At 35.5% G+C, this 13,129-nt stretch overlaps 1 protein-coding gene across 2 annotated transcripts; it reads left to right on the top strand.

Moving 5' to 3' along the window:
- Window positions 1-3,908: 3,908 nt before the first annotated feature.
- Window positions 3,909-9,441, top strand: LOC127084949 (signal peptide peptidase). 2 transcript variants are annotated; one of them, XM_051025482.1, is made up of 12 exons: window positions 3,909-4,069; window positions 4,262-4,368; window positions 4,655-4,770; window positions 5,076-5,227; window positions 5,325-5,410; window positions 6,427-6,554; window positions 7,092-7,142; window positions 7,523-7,609; window positions 7,753-7,822; window positions 8,505-8,641; window positions 8,815-8,892; window positions 9,210-9,441. In XM_051025482.1, the coding sequence occupies exons 2-12, from the start codon at window positions 4,329-4,331 to the stop codon at window positions 9,291-9,293; spliced, it is 1,029 nt and encodes a 342-aa protein (XP_050881439.1). In that variant the 5' UTR covers window positions 3,909-4,069; window positions 4,262-4,328; the 3' UTR covers window positions 9,294-9,441. The 2 variants fall into 2 exon arrangements, with proteins under 2 accessions (XP_050881439.1, XP_050881440.1); XM_051025483.1 differs by having other exon boundaries at window positions 3,951-4,165.
- Window positions 9,442-13,129: the final 3,688 nt, after the last annotated feature.

The following is a 13,129-nucleotide window of genomic DNA, read 5'->3' as shown; positions in this document are numbered from 1 at the left end:
ATTGCTAACTTGGTCGTTACATTGATAACTTGGTCATTGTCTGTACAGACTTGACCATGCATGCAGTAGAAAGAATCAACCATGCAGAGAAAAGAGTGACAAGAACACACATGCGCCAGGGAATCAAGGAATCTCTGAACCCTGAGCCCTAATATTCCCACATAGGCGCCCATTCCCTAGGCGCCATAAAGTAACTGGGGCGCCAAAAGGATGGGCGCCTCTTCACAAAAACTATACTTAGGCGCCACTAGGAAGGGCGCCCCTTCCCATTGCCATACACTAAGGTGCCAAGAGGAAGGGCGCCTCTTCCTTGCATGTGAAGAATCACATGCAGGCGCCAAAAGGAAGGGCGCCGCTTCCCTTGCATGTGGATTCTTCACATGCGCCTAGAAGAGAGATTCCTCACATGCTTTCTGAAGTTTGTCATTCCCTTGTCTTCTCTTGCCATTCCATGCAACCAATCACATTCATCTTAGGTTACAAACCTACTCACTCATTCATCTATAAATAGCCTCTCATATCAACAATATCAAATCATCTTCATCAATACTCAATTATATTCTTCTACCACACTTGTTTCCTCTACCACACTCAAGCTTTGTAAAATCAAATCATGTCTTTGTTGACTATGGGCGATGAACACAGAGGCACACTCGAGAATATCTCGGCATTTGTATATTATCTCTCTCTCTTTTTACTTTTTATGTTTTTAGTCTTATACATTTGTTATTTATGTTTTTCTTACTTCTTATAGAGTTGTGTTTGTTGATTATGTATTTCTTCTTCTAATTGTATTTTCTTACTTTTTTGTTATTAGGACCCGAAGCGGTTTAGATGCCGTGTACATGAATATGTACTCCACGATCCTTTAATAGAACCATATATTAGAGGATGTGGATTTGGAAATCTACTCAACATTGTTTCGTACCCGGTGGACTACAAGTTCATTCTGGCTTTGTTGGAGAGGTGGAGACCCGAGACCCACACATTTCACCTTCCGATTGGTGAGTGTACCGTCACACTTGAGGATGTGTACATGTTGTTGGGTCTTCGTATAGATGGAAAGGCAGTAAATTATCGAGTTAACCAAGACAACAATATCTGTAATGAATTATTGGGTGCCCCTTTGTTAGACGATGAAACTGAGGGAGACACATCCGGTCAAGCAATGGGCAAGGTATAAATTTAAAATACCTTAAACAATATTATGCCAGTATAGTATTGTCCGACGATTCAATCGAGTATGAGAAAATAATAAAAGCTCGGTGTTATATTATGATTTTATTTGATAATTTTTTGTTTCCAAAAAGTACAGGTAATTCTGTAAATATAATGTATTTACCTTTATTACGCAACATTAATAAGGTAAACACTTATAGTTGGGGTTCAGCTGTGTTGACCCATCTATATAGTGCAATGTGTAGAATTGCAAAAAAGAATACCTGTACTTTTTTTTCATGTGTGTATTTGCTTCAAGCTTGGGGTTGGTCAAGAATGTCGTCGCTCTCCCCCATAAATGAGCGCCCATTCGTGTTCCCGTTGGCAATCAAGTAAGTCTAACACTTTACCATTCACCATTTAGTTAATTATATTTTATATTATAATTAACAGTAAATAATATTTTTCACTTCTTTTTTATCTTAGGTGGTCAATAAGGGGAATGAACTACAACAGGTGTCCGAAACACGCTATTGTAGTCTATCGAAATCTATTGGACCACATTGGACATGACGATGTAATAATCCTACCCAACTATATTTTAATTTAAAAATAATTCTCAAATTATTTTCCATCTAATGGTTTCGTATACAATTTGTCTGGAGGCCATATCCGGGTCTGGATCATGATGTGAACCATGACAATGTTGCAGTTTGGACAGCGAAAACACCGATTTTCCGATTCACTATGGTGGAAATGCACCAGAGTGACCGGGTCAAACTGCAGTTTAGAATGCTACAACAGATTCCAGAATCTCCCACGTGTTTGGGGAATTGGCATCAAAAAAGGGTTGATGCACAATGAGATTATTCTGACTTGAGAGACTTTGCAAAAGAGATGTGTCGTCAATGGAGGAATCGACGACAACACATCTTGAACGAACTAGTCATCCATGGTGCAAGACCGACTCAACAATATATGGCATGGTTTAGGTCGGTAACAACTCATCAATTTGTATCTGAGCCGCGATATTTGATGGATCCACGCCAACATGCTTCGTCATCGTACGCCCCACAACAATTCACCACCCAACACCAATGTGAACCCACCCAGACCCAACAACCAACCACACAACACCAACCAACCACATACACACAACAATCAAACACCCAACATCGCAACCTGTTCATGCCAGCCACCCAACAACCAACCATCCAACGTCGCAATCCATTCATACCACCCACCCAAACACAAAACCAAGAATCAAACCCCGCAGCCACAACCGTCTATAACTCAGATAATTCATATGAGTCACTTCATCGTAGCCCCCCACCAACAGAACACCCTACCATTGTTTAACTATAATACGCCCCAGGAACCATTGCTTCGTTTCTAAAACGAGTCAATGGCCCAATTTGGGCAACTATATCGTCCCCAATTCACCCAACCCAAACGCCCTAACTACGATGACATGTGCACCGAACTCCATTACGGAAGCGTCGTTGGGCAGAACCCCTCAGGATATTAGGAGCAAATGATGACACATCTGTCAAATACCGCTGGAACTTCCGCCGAACCTTTCAACCAGCCATCGCTCGATCAGGTCAGCACACAAAGTCCCCAAACACCTCAAGGAAATCGTGGGAAACCTTGGAGATAAACTAACGCACCGGGATGTGGAACAATGGGACGTTATAATCATGCCGATCATTAGTTTATTGTCAGTCCAATGTAATCAATTATTACATCATCAATGAATTTATTTTTTTCATTATTATTTCTTATTTATTAAATAATAAAAATTAAATATTAATAATTAAAAAAATTAAAAAAATTAAAAAATTGGAAAAAATATATAAAAAAATAGCAGGAGGTGTATGTGCCAAATGAATTGGCGCATACACCAACCAAACACACATAGGTGCCACTAGCATTGACGCCTCCTCATGAGGCCCAATGCAGACGCCACTAGCATTGGCGCCTCCTCATGAGGAGCCAAATGCATGCGCCAGTGCTATTGACGCCTCCTCATGAGGAGCCAAATGCATGCGCCAATGCTATTGACGCCTCCTCTTCATGCATTGGGGATGCGCCAATTCATCTGACGCACCATCTACCAAACCTGATTATTTTGGTAATTTTTTTGAATAATTGATTATTTTATTTTTTTTTCCAAAAAAATAATTATTTTAAAAAAAATTCTCTGTATGTTTTCTCATAATACTATATTAACATAAAATAAGAGACTAACATATTTTTACGTCATATTAGTAACTTCTAATTCTACTCTTACAAAAGTAGATTGATATAAAAAACAATAAATTTTTATGGAATGTTAATATAAAATTATTTTACAATAATATTATTTAAATTATTAAAATATATTTTTTAATTTTTTATCTAATAATTTAATAAATTAAAATTTTAATTATTAAAATAAATAAATAAGATATCTTTAGTTCCATTAAATGCCACATAAATTCATATTTTTAAAAATATATATAAAAAAATTATAAATATATTTAAATTTTAATTGGATTCGGTTGCAATTACGAAAGAGAGAAAAAAATTATTTTTGCTTTTGAATAAAAAAAATTATAATTGACTTTGTAAAACTATTTGTTAGGGTTGTTTTTATATAAGAATTTTCCTAAATGCAATGCACAATTATCAAAAGCTCAGAAATCCACGTGACAAATGGCAAGTTTCTGATTGGTTAACAGAACTCAAGTTACGTAGTTCGGTTCGGTTCATGTTTATCACTGTAAGTAACCGATATTTTTCGTCACTCACTTCTTCACATCTCGCCACGTTGGCATAAACGGTTCTCTGTTCTCATCTCATTTGCAGTGACACACCACAAACACAACAACCGTTTCACTTTATCTTTCTCTTTGACCTTTGACTCTCGGTAAAACTCTAAACCCTAATAAAATAATTTTTTCCCAAACCGATTTCTCTTCCTTCTTCTCCGATCTGCTGCATTTTCTCTCTTCCGATCGGAGGTGTAATCTTCGTTTCCCCCGGTGATATGTGTTCTGGATTCATCGATGGATCTCGTGGTTTTTAATTTCTGACATTCTCCTTTGTTTCTTATTCGCAGCGGAGGCAATTCTCCGAACGGTTGTTTTCCGTAGATCTATAGTTTTTGTAACGCATTAGGAAGAAGAATGAAGAACACCGAGCGAATTGCGAATTTGGCTTTATTAGGTTTGCTTCAGTTCATACTCTAAATTTATTACTAAACTTCGCGCATTCATTGATTATACTTACTTTACAATGTAATAGTAATGTTCTTAAACTGTATACTAAAACGGAAAATGGATGAGGTGTTTTTGAAATTTGATTCGGAATTGTTATATCGGTTTAACTGGTTTGGAGAATTTTTGTGTGTCTACCTTGTTTAGTTATGTGGATGGTATGAGGTAGTGGGGAATTGGTACTGTTTTCGTTACTTGCGTACTCAATAACGACAGCATTTTATATGTTATGGCAGGTTTAACGTTAGCACCGCTTGTTGTGAAAGTAGATCCGAATTTAAATGTTGTTTTGACTGCTTGCATCACTGTGTTTGTGGGATGTTATCGGTCCGTCAAACCAACCCCACCAACTGTAAGTAGTAGCCAATCCTTATTCATGTATCTATATATTGCTTTTTTTAAACTTAAGATATGATCAGTGTTGTCGATGGCGGTCTATGGAGGAGAGCCAATATCCCGCGATAGCGTGTGCTTTGGGGCGCCGCTGTTATAGCGGAAAACCCCGCAATATCGGCCAATATTTACCGTTGCGGCCCAATATTTACCGTTGCGGCGAGCCCAAAAACCACCATGTATATCCGTCATTGCGGCCGTGGCACCGCAATTTGATAACACTGGATCTGATTTAACTGAATCATGTTGTATTTGATTATGCAGGAGACAATGTCAAACGAACATGCTATGCGTTTTCCCTTTGTTGGGAGTGCAATGCTATTATCACTTTTCTTACTCTTTAAGTTTCTATCTAAGGACTTGGTGAACACTGTGTTGACAGCCTACTTCTTTGTACTTGGGATTGTTGCACTATCGTATGTTCCTTTCTTTGCGCTTGTTATTTAGTCAATATAACCTTTTTTTGGACATATTTTCTATTATAACACACATTTTCTCTTCCACTGTCTGCAGCGCAACATTGTTGCCATCTATTAAACGCTTTTTACCAAATCATTGGAATGAGGACCTCATAGTCTGGCGTTTTCCATATTTCCGCTGTATGTGACACCGTCTCATTTTTTTAACTGTTGCTGATACATAGAAAACTGTGACATCAGCAGTTATCTACTAGGGGAGCAGATTGTCTCCAGTTTAAAAAAATTCAGTGAAATAATTAAATGAAGAGGCAATTAAATGGCGATGATTTTCACTGGACCCTCCAGTAAAAATCTCACAGGAGACAATCCATACCCATCTACTCATATCTTCAAATTAATTAGTCATTGACGACAGTTTTTGACCATTTTAACGATGATACCACTGATAGCTACTAGTGATTTTGTGATTCACCAATTGAACATCAATAAGCTTGAGAGTTTTTACTTATTGACAATGCACATATTGTTTTATCTATTTGAAAGTATTAACTCTCCAATTAGTGATTATATATTTTTCAATGCTCCTTGCAGAGCCATTATACTGTTAGGTGTTATTACTTGCATTCTTAAATGAATTTGGACTACTTTCTAGAGAAGGGATGATAAATTTAACCAAGTATAATACAGGATAATGTTTAATGGTTCAATGAGTTGGTTTTATTTTTTATTTATTTATTTGTTTTGTTGTTGTTGTTGTTGATGGATGTGTGGCAAGACTAGAAAGGATAAGATTAGAAATGAATATGTTAGTGTTCGGGTAGCCACCTATAGTAGAGAAGATGTGGAAAATAAACTTAGGTGGTTTGGACATGTAGAGAGAAGACCGGTAGATTCTGTGGCAAGGAGAGTAGATCATATGGAGAGAAGTCAAACAATTAGAGGAAGAGGAAGATCTAGAAAGACTATAGGAGAAGTTATTAAGAAAGATCTCGAGATTAACGATTTGGATAGAAGCATGATCATAGATAGAACATTATGGCGAAAGTTGATCCATGTAGCCGATCCCACTTAGTGGGATAAGACTTGGTTGTTGTTGTTGTTGTTGCTGCTACTTTTAGATGTTTGCACTTGATCTACTTAACATTAATTTGCTTCACCCATTCAGAATGATTTTTTCCTTACTCTTTCTTACACAGCTATCGAGATTGAGTTTACAAGGTCACAGATCGTTGCTGCAGTCCCTGGCACTTTTTTTTGCGCCTGGTATGCTTTGCGGAAGCATTGGCTGGCAAATAATATATTGGGTCTTGCTTTCTGTATTCAGGTTTGGCACTTTACCTATATGTATGCCTGTCTGTAATAGTCTATATATAGATGACAACCAATTAACAATAAAAACTTGATTGTGTACATGAGAATAGTCTGTAATAGTCTATATATAGATGACAACCAATTAACAATAAAAACTTGATTGTGTACATGAGAATAGTTTATACGGAAATATGGTATCTAATTGGTTAAAAAAAATTGAAAGCACCATACAAGGTTTAATGGTGATAGGTTTGCTTGTATTGAAAGTATATATGTATGTTCCTGTCACAACCATTTTTTACATGAATTCAATTGAACCAATAATTATGTTTTGTGCATATATTTGGTATTTACTTTCCTGGTTTGATATCTTTTCAGAAACTAAGCTTATTCTGTAGAAGATGGGCTTAGAAATATAAAACTGAACATTCTATCTTTTTTTTGTTTTTTGAGGGAATTACAATTTTTATCTTAATGCTACGAGTTTGTATAAATTTGTAAACATATTTTAATTAGTAAACTGTAATTAACGCATATTAAACATTTACAGGGAATTGAAATGCTTTCTCTAGGCTCTTTCAAGACTGGGGCTATTCTCTTGGTAGGTATTTTGTTTTTCTTTTTATTACAAGTTTTTACTTTTGAGACATCTTGCTTTATATACAAAATCCTTTGGTTGCAGAAAAATCACAGCACTCCTCTTTACCTTTTCATTTTAGAAAATTCAAACATGGTTGTGATATATTATAATATAAAGGCCCCGAGCTTGTTTACTTGTTCTTTCTCATTTGGTTTCTCTATTTCCTTTTAAAATTTTCAATCAATCTAAGCTTAGAAAATGCCTCTGGTCAAGAATTATATTTTATTCCATGCCAATGTGTTAGGTCTTAGTTTCCACGAGTTAAAACATATGCTTTTTGTTAGACCAGGCTTTTATGTTCCAATATGGTCTTTGACTCTTTTAAATCGTGTATTTTGCAGGCTGGTCTTTTTGTATATGACATTTTCTGGGTTTTCTTCACTCCAGTGATGGTCAGCGTCGCAAAATCATTTGATGCTCCAATTAAGGTTTTTTTTTTCTTTCTTAAGTCAATGGGAACATTTGTTTATATGTCTTTGTATTGATGTTCGTAGTCTAAGTGCCATGGTACCTATCTGATTAAAAAACTTATTAATTTATTCTTAATTTTGTCATTTAAATTGTTTTGCAGCTTCTGTTCCCCACAGCAGATTTGATAAGGCCATTTTCAATGCTTGGACTTGGTGATATTGTTATTCCCGGTAGGATGACTCTGTTGATGTATTGGTGTCTTTCTTTTGTGAAATTTACCTGTAATAATACACTTCTGTTATTAGTAGTATATATATCTGGTCATCCAAAGAACAAACTCATTAGCGCTCATCCAAAGAACAAACTCTTGAAGCTAATGTCTCGTGATGATGCAATCTGATGCCCCCATATCTTGAACTTCAAAGGTTTTGTCCTAGTAGTAGTGGCTTCACGGTGTTCTGGCTGCATAGGATCTAGGGCGTTTTTTCAAAAAATTGAAATGATTGTCATGCATTTGCTTGCTGCAGATTGATTTTCACACGCGCACACACACTTATTCACGACAGCAACATTTCAGGCTATCGCAGAGAGTTGACCCTGTCTGTACAAGGATGGTCAATATTAGATGTGCATGTTTTAGGTAAATAGATTATTTAAGCTTTTATTGGAATAAGGGCTTATCACACAAGACCTTATATCAATTACTGTAGCTGTTTTGTATGAGCTAGTTTTCATAAACTTCTCCAAGAAGCTTTTTGATATAAGCTCAAAGGAGCTTATAGGTTGGTCATAAGTTTTTTTATATCTATTTACGTGTGTGCACATACATACACATTAAAAAAGGTCCCTAAGGTCCCTACAACCACGTGGTTGGTACTTAAATATTTCTTGACCTTATTTTTTTCCAATCAGGTATTTTTGTGGCATTGGCTTTGCGGTTTGATGTGTCTAGAGGGAAACCACCCCAGTACTTCAAGAGTGCATTTTTAGGATACACTTTTGGCGTGGTCCTTACAATTGTTGTGATGAACTGGTTTCAGGCTGCTCAGGTGACTGATAAGTGGTTTCATTTTATTTTATTTTTTCATTTGGGGATATGGTGTGAGGGTTGTGGTCACTAATGCCAATCTCACTGCTAATACATGACTCATTGAGGTTGTGGAACTTGGATTTTGGAGATCAACTAACATTTTTCCCTTTTTATTGTTGTCTCTTTTGTCAGCCCGCTCTTTTGTATATTGTACCTGCTGTAATTGGATTTTTGGCTGCCCATTGTATTTGGAATGGTGAAGTCAAACAGGTTTGTTTCATTACTTAATTTTCCCATTTCCGCATTCTCATCATATCTTTTTTCTGCGTCTGATCTGATTTCAAGCATTAGTCTTACTGGGGCATAATTATTGTTTTTCCTGTTTTGTATTATATTATTTTCCAAGTATTGTCTATGTTTTAAAATTAGCTAATGAAGGACTCCGGTGCTTTCAAATGTACTTAAAGCAAGAGAAGATAAATAGATGTCACCAAATATAACATAATGCTTTCAAAAGTGTTATGCTTTTGCTATGTGTGGTTTGGCCAAGTTCTAATAACTTTTGACATTCTATAATATTAATGCAGTTGTTGGAATTCGATGAGTCCAAGGCTTCTGCCGATTCATCAAAAGAAGAGAGTGATGCCAAATCTAGCAAAAAAGATGAGTGAGTTGAAGCACTTTGAAAAACAATGCTTCTGATTCACAAAAGAAATACTGTTATTTTCTGGGAATGCCCATACTTAAGTTAACTTGTTCAGCAACACACCTCTGTAACAGACTGTGATTAAAAAATATATGTTAGTTTTATTTTTCAAATTGGCATTTGGCTTTTGCTCCTTGACTGTCCAATCTAGGTTTCCAAAGCAAACTTTCCAATGGTTTTCTCCCCAGGGCTTTTTCTCTCAGCACAATACGGGGGCGTACAGAAGCAACTTGTTTTCAATACTTCTTTTGAGTTCCATCAAATACAATAATCACTTTAGTTAACGTCTAACAGTGTTTCTAATACAATACGAGTCCATTAGGACCTAGGTAATAAGTGGAGAATCATTATAGAATCCAATTATTAATTCACATGACATTTATAACATCCATTGAAGATGTGCTCCTATACTAGACAATGCCTTTTTTGTGAAAAATTGCATAATATTTATTTCTCCTTCCTAAACTAGAAAATAATCTGAGACGACAAAGATGAATCTTTTGTACTAGTTGCTTGATATAATTGCATTCTGGTTGAATCTTTGTGATAACACTTTGTTGCAGAGTACTCACATGTCTTTTGTATGGACTGAATTAGAATCTCATATGCAACACACTTTTGATTTGTCTCGTGTTAAATTTTTCGCACCTATCAAAACCCATGTTTTCTCATTCTTTCAATTTTTTTCTCCAAAATAAATTCACATTTTGGTATCCATATTTAAGTATTGCAAATTGATAACGCTCGTAAGTATTTATCTATGTCTTTTCAATCTTTTTTTGACTTCACATGGAATCCTTCATCATATCTCATATGTTCATACTCTTCAACAAATTGGTATTTATCTCCTTGTTTTTGAAGAGATGCGATGCTTAGTTCTTGCTACTTAATTTACCTCGAAATCCCAAGTGTCTTTTCCTTGACTACTCTCATTTGTCGAAGGCTATTGATGTTATTTTCCAAATTCTTGTTGATATAATGTCTCTAACAATGTTAGCTTCTTCAAGATCCGTCCTTTCTTTCCCTCTACTCTTGATGAACCCAATAATTATGGTCATTCACAATCTTTCTCTATAGAGGTAATGACTTTTTCCATTGCACCGACACCTATCTTTATTCCCACATTGTCTCTATCCCCACTACTTCGCACCTATCATCGAAGGACACATCCACTACTTGTTCTTGAAGACTAATGCACTACTCTATCAGACTCTCCTTCTTCACATCTTACACTAAAATTGCCCATTATTTTGCGTTGAGGTAACATGTTATATCGAAATCCTAATCATATTTATGATTGTCATTTGGATTATCACCATCCCTATCCTACTATGCTTTTATGGTTTCCTTGGATTTTTTGTATATTTCTAAAACTACAAGTGAAGCTATGTCTAACCCTGTATGACGACAAGAAATATTTAATTAGAATGCTATTTACACTCTAATGATTCTTGGGATTAGGTTCTCTTACCAAATGGAAAAATGATAGTGGGTTTTCGACGAGTCTATATAGTGAAAATTGGATATGATGGAAATATTTAGTGCTTAAAAGCTCACCTCATAGCGAAAGGATACACACTTATCTCTGATGTTAACTATGGATATATCTGTTATTAATTTGTCAAGATCTCATTTGTTATTCCTTTTCTTGCCTTAGTTGTTATTCATCAATGATTGCTCCATCAATTAGACATCAACCTTCCTACATGTTGAGTTACAAGAGGAGGCGTACATGCCGTAACCACTAGGATTCCGTGTTAGTGGTGCTTCTCACCTTGTCTACCTCCCATGCTTGAAACAATATCAAAATAGTATGGCACGAAACAACTCTCGTGCTTGGTTTGACATGTTTAGCATTGTGCTTATAGAGTATGACATGACTAGATGTGAAACTGGTTACTCTGTCATCTTTTTGGATTCTTCACCAACCATTTTCCTCGATCTGATGGTATATGTGAATGATACTGTTGGGTGAGAATATAGATACAAAGAGGTCTAGAAAGGGGGGTTGAATAAAGTCTTTTCCCTTAAGACAATTAAAACAAAAACACTTTAGGAAACATAAACGGAATCATAGGTTTTAAGAAGCGCAAAATCAAAACAGAACAACAAGAGAGCTTGGAAGCATCTAAATGAATTAACAAAGAGAAATACTACAAGATATTACTAAGGGCTTGATTACTTCTAATGCATGTCAATCACAAGACAACTACATCTGCTTTTAACCAAGCAAATTAAAAACTATTCACATAGATATTATATCAAGTCATAATTAAATTCATGATAATTTTATAAGATTGATACACAACAAACCTAAGCTTATACATAAAATCTCTATAAGCAAAGTCTATCTTATGTGGCACACAATCAATGAAATTATGCAATATATGCAACAATAATATTAATGAATGCTAGTAAAATAAAGGAGTTAAGGGAAGAAGAAAAGATACATAAAAATATATAGTGGTTCGATGTTTGTCATTGGTTTGCTTACTCCACTCTTCAATGGTGTTAACTAACCACTAGAAAATAATCACAATCTTCCACTATTTTGATAAGTTTGATACAAACATTTTGATTACAATGAACTATCACACGATAGTTCCCTCTATTGATACAGACACTGAAACTGCTAACAAAGAAAGATCCCTCAAGATCTTGATCCAATAATCTCGTTATCCATAATAACCTGCTCCAAGTATTCGTGTGTGGTAGTCCCCCCGATCCTACCAATTTCTTGTCCAAGCGATTGCGATTGATTGGACGTCTATTGGATAACTCCTAACTTTGTCTGCAAGCAATTTTTCTCCAACTCCACCAAAGAAGGACAACTTCCAACTTCGTCTTACGGACCATTGATACTTGATCTCACCAAAGTCTTCCTTGGAGTATATTGAAAAACTCCACCATTCTTGATGAATAACAAAGAAAATCAAATGGCATTCAAGAAATGCACCTGGACCTGTTACAAACAACAAACTTTACACAAAGACATTAGATACTCTAATGTACCACTAGTCTCCTTCAATCACTCAATCTTTAGAGATAAATGTCCTTAACAATGGAATATACTAAAGATTAAGAGGATAAGCAGTTCCGATTATCTCACAAACCAATCTAAAAGCACAAGGTATTAGTCAAGGGATTAAATAAATGTGAAATAAGAACACACACACATGGTTCTTTCAAATTTCTGGGTAAATGAGTCTTGGTTCTTAATTGTTATCAAGAGTTTGATAAATCAAGGTGAACACACAAGATTAATCAATTCACTTTCTCTAATTCACAAGCAACAACAACAAAATTTTACAAGAACAATGTACAACAAAAGAAGAAGTGAATCTGACATGGATTACACTCAAGAGGTTATTCTAGATAAGAAGAGAAAGATTCATGGTGATGGATATAGACACACTAAGAAGAGAAGATACACATTATATCTTTGTCTCTATGGGTTTTACCCATAGGTTTCACTCATTTATTACTTTCACCAAAAAAACAATTATTTAAATCAATTGTGGAAAATGAGTCTTGTGAATCTTTGATTCGAATCAAGAAGAAACTATGATTCAAATCAATTTGAGCAAAGCCCAAATATGGCTTCAAAAGCATGGTTGATTCAAATCAATTTTTACACTTGATTCGGATCACATGAGGTTGTGATACGAATCATGTTTGTTTTGTGATTCAGATAAAATGGTTTAGAGGAAATCCCCAATTTTCTAAGAACTTATAATTTAAATCATATTTTACACTTGATTCGAATCAAGAAATTGGAAATTCAGATTTTAAGTTACGCCT

The sequence above is a fragment of the Lathyrus oleraceus genome, chromosome 5, assembly GCF_024323335.1.
Source record: "Lathyrus oleraceus cultivar Zhongwan6 chromosome 5, CAAS_Psat_ZW6_1.0, whole genome shotgun sequence".
Lineage (NCBI taxonomy): Eukaryota > Viridiplantae > Streptophyta > Magnoliopsida > Fabales > Fabaceae > Lathyrus > Lathyrus oleraceus.
The sequence above is the reverse complement of the archived record's forward strand: the minus strand, read 5'-3'. Positions and strand labels throughout refer to the sequence as shown.